This window comes from Cupressus sempervirens, chromosome 2 (assembly GCF_028749045.1).
Source record: "Cupressus sempervirens isolate cs-2001-9-10 chromosome 2, ASM2874904v1, whole genome shotgun sequence".
NCBI lineage: Eukaryota > Viridiplantae > Streptophyta > Pinopsida > Cupressales > Cupressaceae > Cupressus > Cupressus sempervirens.
The window spans coordinates 84410625-84419265 of record NC_143119.1 but is presented as its reverse complement, the minus strand read 5'-3'; the positions used below and the strand labels follow the sequence as shown (position 1 = coordinate 84419265).

Below are 8641 nucleotides of genomic sequence, written 5' to 3'. Positions count from 1 at the left end.
TAGAAATATTAAATACTAATAAAACTTAATAAACTAATTCATAGCTATAAGATTATATAAACTATAACAATTAAGTTTTATGTTTAATTAGTCTCCATCTATATTATAATTAAACCAGGAATGAATTGTAAATATTATTTGATACTTTAATGAGATTTTTGATAATTATAATAATTTACAATAATAAAATAGTATATATGAAATAGTTGGACAAACGAATAAAGATTATAGATTATAGATGTGGAATAATGGTCATAACTAGTGAAAATCAAATGTCCATCCTTTCTTTCTATAGACCAAAATTATCAAACACCAAACCTAACAAAAACAATGCACATTTTCCCAACTAATTTTCTACCTTTTTAAATATTATTATTTAATATATTGTACATTGCTATCCCCTTACCCATTGCACCTTATCATTATTATCTAATTCTAAACATAAGAATATATCTAATTTCATAAAGTAGAAACCTTTATAATTTTGATAGCCTACCTAGAATTTCACTATTTATTTGACACAATTAATATTTTTTTTACATCTTAGACCATGAGGCAATCAAATATGGCCCAAAATTGACTGGTACAAATGGGTAGCAAATCATAGAAGAGATCATATGCAATTTGTTGGATAGATATCTTAGTTAGAAGGGAAGAGCCGGTTGATTCCCTTTGCTTGGCTCACACCCCAACACATCTCCTACATATCTACACAATACTATTTTAAAAGTGCAAGTTGGAAACAAATTGATCTATTTGATTGCATAAAAAAAGGGCAAAAGAGCATCTGACCCGCAGGTTCCAGGATGCTTCCACTGCCTCATTGTTGTTTTCCTCATGTCCTCATCATCAATTCCAAACCCCAACATGAAAAGAGAGTGGGGTGAGGCATCTTGTGCATGCAACATATATTAATTGTGTATACCGCCTCCATGGGACATATATTAATTGTGTATACCGCTTCCCCTTGTCCGTATTAATTTTTTTTGATGGGATCCAGCATCATCCACGCTTGTCATCATTATCGTAATAGGGGAATTGTTTGTCTATATAGGTCAAACCGCGGGTGGGTAGTTCTCTTCCTACTTCCTCGCCTTATATTTAGATTGATAAAGGGCTTTAAACTCTCCTGCCTCCTCCGCCTCCCTCCTCCTGTGTCACCGGCCAGCCTATTATATACAATCCATAAGTAGCAGGAGGAGGAAGTGGGGAATTCTGCGCGGTTCTGATAACATGCTTTGCTCGTGCCAGTGATTTGAACAAGGGTTTTATTCTGGGCATTTTTTTGGTTTTCTATTTTCACGGGGGATTTCTTGATCTACTTAGAAGATTCCTATTTAGGCATCTGAGATTTGTTGACAAAGGAGCTATTATCGGTGTTTCGAACAGATCTAAAAAGCATTTGCTCACCCAGTTCACCAGATCTCGGAATCATCAGTTGCAGAAAATACAAAGTTTGAGAAGGTAACGTAACATCCTGAGAACTTATGGCTGGTTTTGAAGGACACGGGCTTTTGAATTCTCTGATGTGTGTGCCTTTTCAGAAATAAAAAAATGAATTTTTCTTCTCTGTATGTCCTTAAACTGGCGACCTTTTTGTTCAGGACTACTCTTACGCCTTGTAGGTTTTAAATCTGATTCTCTTTTCTTTTTCAGGTCTTGTGTTTTTAGTTATGGAAATCTATAAGTTAAAGAAGGTGATTTAGAGTATCCTTAGGCGTTGTAAACATTTATGGCCTCTGGTAAACATTTGTCGTTAGAAATTTAGGAATCATCCTCTCTGGATTCCCACGATAATAGATTGTATTTTCTGCGGAGCCAAACAATTTTTAGGCCTTAAAATCTGGAGTCTTCTTACCCCTTGTGGATTTTCCGTCTGTTTTTGTTTCCCTTTTTATGACTTCTATTTTAGTGCCCGAAATATTGTAGTTGAAGGAGACGATTCAGAATATCCCTTGCCGTTGTAAACACTTCTAGCCGCTGGTAATCATTCCTTCACTAAAATCAAGGAACTACCCTTTCTGGATTTCCGATAATAGGTTGGATTTTCTACCAAGCGAAACAATTTTTTGGGCCTTAAAATTCTCAGCTTATTCTTGCCCAGATCTTGGTCTTCTTTTACGTAACATATCATTAGGTCGTTTTATCTTCAACCGAACTTTGTTTGGTTTTTACTTATTTTAACCGCTTTGTTTAAAATGGGTATGGGCTAGAATTCGGTTGAAGCCTAACGCCAATCGGACTTCTTGGTTCCAATTGCGTTTTTTTAATAGGGAAGTTGAACAGAGAATCTGGTTTTGCATCTATTTAGGAGGGGTAGGAAGTATCAAGTCAAAAGCGGGGTTTCCTTAACCTTCACTTCGCCGAGACTTTCTTTAGCCATGGTTTTTGTAGATACCTTTAGGCGCAGACATGTCTTCCTCAGGGTATTGATCTCCCCTCTTGAAGCTCTTCTGTTCAAAGTTCTAATGATTTGACGCTATTCGCTTTGAGTCGCTCTATTTGGAACAGAATTTCTGGTGGTGATTATTCAATTCTACCGTTCTTTCCAAGTAACCGACCACTGTAATTTTGAAGCAGGTAGTAAGATTCTTCAGATCTGAACCGAACGTTGTAAGGTGTAATTACTTCTTTGTTTTAAATTGTAAACGTGTCAATCCTTTTCTTATCCTGGATTAGGCCATTGAAGACAGATGTCTTTTGTGTAATAGCTTTTGTGGGGCTTGCTCCTGATCTCATTTTCTGCACATTTCCATTTGGCCAGTGCAGTCCTCACCCGTAATGGAATCCCAAGGGTCAGTATGAAAGTATACCAACGTCACGGGGAAACCACATACATGATCTGTAATCCGTATTTAAGAAACTTACACATTTTCAGTTATTCCACCTAAATTGTTTGTCCACGCTGAAGTTATGATAAGATTTATTAGTATTTATGGTCTGCTTGCAGTGCACAAATTCTTATTGGTGCTGTTCAATTTCTTAGCTATCCTTGATTGATCTGTTTAATTCTGTATGCCATAACTGGATGATGTATTAGTTGGCTTAAAGCTAGAGGTGTAGTCAATTCTATATGCCAGAAATCAATCCGTACAAAATAATTTCCAAATAGCTAATATTGTGTTGTTGGTCTCCAGATTTGCAGTTGCAGTTCTTTGAATTGAACTGAGGAATCATGATGCACTGTGCTGCCCAAAGTAACTTTACAAGCTCAGCAGAAATGAAGGAAATGGGCAGGCTAAGAGCTGCTTTAATGAGAGAAAGATCTGATGGAGCAGTCATATGCCCAAAGCCACAAAGACTCGGATTGGCAACTCCAGAGTTCTCAAAACCCTTGAGATGGCATCGCAGGTTAGTTTACATTCGGATACAGAAGAAGGTTTTGTAATCATTATTGTATCTTGTGTAAAATGTTTGCTCTATTTGAATTGAAACTTCGGCTCAAATCAAATTTTTGAATATGTGGTTCTTTTAGCTGCGTGGACCTGCTGTCATTTGTTTGTTTTATCATTTCTTTTCTTTTTGTAACTACGTTTAATTTTTGCTGACAAGTTCCTTTGAGAATATATTGTCATTTTGATGTTTGCATCCAGTAAAATTTTCCAAGATTTTACGTCCAGGAAGTTGTTTCATTTGAGTTCTATTCCTTTTAAGAATATATTGTCATTTTGATGTTTGCATCTGGTAAAATTTTCCAAGATTTTAGGTCCAGGGAGTTGCTTCATTTGAGTTCTATCTAATAAGTACTGGTGATAGCTTGTCAATGGAATTTTTTTAATCTGAACTGCGTGAAATGATATGAAGTTCATAATTGATGTTGTGTAAGCTGTAATTCAATGTTTACTAATGTCTTTTGTTTAATCTACTGATGTAGCACGAGTGCATTTGTTGATGTCCTGATGTTCTGCACTGTTACGTTTGCAGTTATAACCAGGAGCATGGTGAAACAAATGCCGGAGTAGAGATTTTGGATATAGTTCTTAGCAAGGTACTAAATTGGGTGCATTCATATCTTTCGAGGAACAGCATAATCAATTCTGTCTGAGTTTTTTTCCTTCCAAGCTTTTTGTAAAAGGAGTTGACATTTGCTTTTGTCTGCAGAGTGGATGTGGGGACCCGTCAAACCTGGGATGCTCACCACCATATTTCTGTGGTTCTCCTCCAAGTCGTGTAGAGAATCCACTTGTACATGATGTGCAGTTCATTCATCAGAGAGGACCAACCTCACCCTCGCCTCTCTCAAAGCCCAAGTCCTGTGTCAGGCCATCATATGGCTCTATTCCTGCTGTTCGGGTCGAGGGCTTTGATTGTTTGGATAGGGATACAAGATGCAGGATTCCTGCAATGGCTTAATTATAAATTGCTTCAACATGCTGATCTTTACACTGACTGCTGACTAATCTATGGGGCAAATCCGGCAACAGACTAAGAATGATTTGAGTTTTTAACAATCTTTGTACATGACTGTATACATATGAGGGCCTCTTTTAGTGCGTTAGGTTTGTTTGGGGATGAAAAACTGATTCAAAAGCTTGTGTAGTGAAGCTTTTGATGATGTGGTTTGTAAATGGGCATGCTGCCCACTTTGAGACTCATCCTTTTGTATAAGGCTATAGTGTCTGAAGCCAGTCTCTTTTTTCTTGTTTTCTTCACTAGGTTTAGATTTTGTCACTATGGTGGTGTCCAGATGCTGGTATTGTTATTTGCACGGCAAATCAGATTGTGAGAGGAGTCTTAGCGGTAAAATCTGCAGCAAAAGACTTGTACATATCTCCTTATAAATACATATTATAGCAATGGTCATATTAAATTGACATTTGCCTATAAATTTTATTTCATTTACATGAACTATATGCCTATAAAATGTGCATGCTAACTCTTGTCATGTATAACCTTATATGGTTCTCTGATTCAGCTGTTGACGTTGTAGATCAAATAACTTAGAGATTTATGAGCAGCATAGCAAATTTCTATGGGTTTGATCTTAATCATCCAAACTTTAGCCTGTAAATATTCTAGGCAACCTTTACAGTGGACAGTAAAAATAGAAAAGAACTTTCACCTTTCACTAGTACGTCAAATAATTTAAGCCCTTGTTTGCACCTAGTCTTTAGTTGCTATCTTGATTGGTCCGCCAATCTGGCTGAGGTGCAATAAAATATATTTTTATTTCACTGGGTATATTATTAGTCAATCCCATAGAAGTTGCCCATTTGTGCATCAGTAGTCAGTTTCCACCCCGCTGCTAAAGAATGGTGGAAGCAATAATGTGCATCATGTGGATGACTCTGCTAATCCTATACCTCGGTTGGTTGAATGGGGCCAAGCACCATTTGGCTGAAATGAGGCATATCTGGAACATATCTGTACTGTAGGAGCAGAACTCCTAGGCTTTGCATTTGGGTTTAATGTGCATCATGAACTTTGCAAACTACACATTTACATGTTTTTGTGGTAAATCGATGAACCCAGAACTGGCTAAATAAGGAACCGTGTTTGAGCCTTGAGTTCCACCAGGTCAAAATGAAAACAAGGATCAAAATAATAATGTTTAATTACATGTTGTTTAGTCTTGGCAGTAAATTGAATGCTCAAATGGTTAACTGGGAAGGGTTCCCTTGATTGTTGAAGTGCAGGCACAGAATGAGTGCAAGGCCTGAAATGAATGAGAAGAGCTGGAATTGCCAAAGCTTTTGAGTTTTTTCTAGTCAATTGCCTTGCACATTTGTTTTTTCTTTTTTGATAAAAGGAAAACTGAATCAAAACCTTAGTCTTTGACAGTAAAAAACTATTGATAACACGGTTGAGATGATCTTTGTGGGCTCAAAATGGTGTGTTCTCACGAAAACCAAAGATTGAAAGTCCTGAATCTTGCCCCATCATTTACAGTTCTGATCCTCAGTCACTTGTTCTTTTAGTGCCATAGTGTATCCATCATCAGAAAGACAAATTGAATTAACTCATGGAAGGAATCAAGACACAGCTCTAATGCAGAATGTAACTATATGCAGGAGAACTGGAATACTTTTTTAGCAACGCGGCTACTCTTTACCATCATTCTCTCTCTCTCTCTCTCTCTCCTGTTATAATGCAGTCTTGAAAATTTAAAACCAAGTACTCAAATGCTAGACTCTGATATTGAACATCATACAATGATATGCCAAGTTGCTGAAGATAAAGCATAAACCAGCCTAACCAGCTTTTCCTTAATGACATGACAGCCACAAGAACGCTAAAATGATTAGTCATTTCATCCAATGTTAAATGCTTTGATTTTGTCCAAATTTATTACAACTTTGAAATTGATTAGTGGGAGGTATTTTACACAGCAAGGCTAATTGTGATATTGCTATCATGATTCAACTGTGTAGTTTTTCAAGTAGAACTCATTGACCTGTGTTTCATGGATGGTTGTTCACTGAAGCCATCTCTTATAATGCACAACATTTTGTGAAAGTTTTGCAAATGGAATTGTAAACAGAGTGATTTTAACCATATGGAGGGGACTCCGAAGTCAAGGGCAACTGAGTTGGGAGTAGTGTTGAAATGGGTGACTTAATGGTTAGTCCCTGTGCTACACCTCTGTGAGCATCATCTAAATTCAATAAGTGTAGTGTCCCATTCATTGTCATGAGAGATGGGTTCAGTTAACTATTATTCATGAAATATAGGTAAATGAGTTTTGACTCAAAAAATTACATGGTTATATTCTGATAGCAATATCACAATGTTGACATTTTATAACTGTGTTTTGACCACTATTGATGAAATACAAGTCAATGAATTTTACTCAATAAATCACACAGTTGAATCCTGATAGCAATTTCACAACTTTGAAATTGTATATAACCTGTTTCTTGATATGCTAGAGCTGGTCCATGGGTGACATTCCTTTTTGACAAATTCTGTAATTGCAAGAAAGGAAAGGCCATCTGAAGAGAGATGTTGAGATAGTTCCCTGATAACACAATTCTTGAAGAATGCTACGTTAAATTTAGTTATCCTAATTATGTCTTAATGGCTTCTTTAACTGAATCAAAGATCACATTCTTATATTAGTCAAGACCCAAATTAGCTTGTTTACAATTCACAGTTCGTGACAGTAGATCCTAGAGTGGTAGTCCATAATTTCTGGACAAAAAGGGTAAATCCCTAAATTTTATGCGTTTTACGAGAGCTTAAGGGACATTTGGGCGTCTGAACTTCGATACATTCAATTTTATCTTCAGCCGATGGCGTGCTCCGTAAAATTTTCCATGTCAGCCAGTGTTTCAAAATCAACTTCCGTTTTCCAATTTAAGAAATCGGTTTATTCCAAAATCTACATTTTCGAAGGGTCCGTATGGTTCCTGGAAGATGACAGGAATTGGCTTTTTCAAAACTCGGATTTGAAAATTTGTAAGTGTGTTTCAAAATTTGTAAAATGGAATTACGGGACTTCCAATTTTGCCTCAAAATCAGGGTTTCCAACTTCCTAGAAAAAGTAGGAATTGAAAATCAAAACCTGGTTTTGTTTTTTAAAGAGTGTAAAAACAATAGTTTCAAAAATCGAAATGAAGATATAGAAGACTTTGATTTTGACTAAACCAAGATTTGTAGAAATTCGGGTTTTTAAAATTCCACAAACCAAACAGACTTTTTATGATTTTGGCATGGAGTAGGGAACCGTAAAGGAGGGAGTCGAATATAAACCTCCTTTTAAGGAAAATAATTAAAATGATCCGAGGAAAACCATTTCCGGTCCTTGAAAAATTGCACTCGTCGAGAGAACAATTTTATCGAGATATCTACTGGTGTACTGATACTGAACAAATATTCTAAATAATTTATATGCTTCTTGCTCAGTCCATAATTTTCTTTGATAGTTTGCCGGAATGCTTGATCAGAAGTTTTTAGATTCTAAAACATCTTTAAATTCTCAAGATCCCTTTTTAATAAAAAATAAACAATTTTTGAGAAAGGCAATGACCAGTGGGAAATTATGATAGGGGAGAGGACCCAGTACTTGAACGCGTTCCAATAGTTGTGAATGGAGTTGTTCACTTGATACCTACACTTGTTAACTTAATGTCCAATTTTTTTGACAACATTGTACCAATACTTGTGATTTTAAAGTTGTTAGTACAATGCTAACTACTTAAAATTGAATAAAATGTACCTTTAGTTATAAAAATTAACCAATGATGTGATGCCACATCTGCTGTTCAACTATGGGTACTTTTTATGCACGACCATTGCTCTCACTTTTTTTTTGGGCTATTTTGGACAACTTGGCAAAAAGCATGCTGATGTGGCATCATAACAGGTGATGTGGATTTGAAACCTTAGTTATAAGTAGGTGACTCACCAAGTAAGCTACCGTAAAAAATTGGGAGCGATTTGAAATTTTTACGTGGAGTTTTGATAAGTGCGAAGTTAGGGTGTTCAAGTACTAGGTCCTCTCCCCTAATTGATAAGCCCTTTCCACCAAATTGATATTGGAGTTAAGATTTTTTCCACTGCAAAAAGTGAGATGCTACCAAGCTTTCAAAAGCGACTATGAAGGAAATACGAGGATGCATAAGATTTTTCTATGGTTCACTCCGATTAATAGCTCTAGTAATCTATCTCACATAAGGGGAATTTCTTGAATTTGGGCTAA

The 8641-nt window shown here is 36.3% G+C and overlaps 1 protein-coding gene across 1 annotated transcript; it reads left to right on the top strand.

Moving 5' to 3' along the window:
• The first annotated feature begins 1082 nt into the window (after positions 1–1082).
• Positions 1083–4842, top strand: LOC149571152 (translocase subunit seca). Its single transcript, XM_089812721.1, has 4 exons — positions 1083–1464; positions 3138–3351; positions 3925–3988; positions 4102–4842. Exons 2-4 carry the CDS (start codon positions 3176–3178, stop codon positions 4351–4353), a joined length of 492 nt encoding a protein of 163 aa, XP_089668847.1. The 5' UTR covers positions 1083–1464; positions 3138–3175; the 3' UTR covers positions 4354–4842.
• Positions 4843–8641: the final 3799 nt, after the last annotated feature.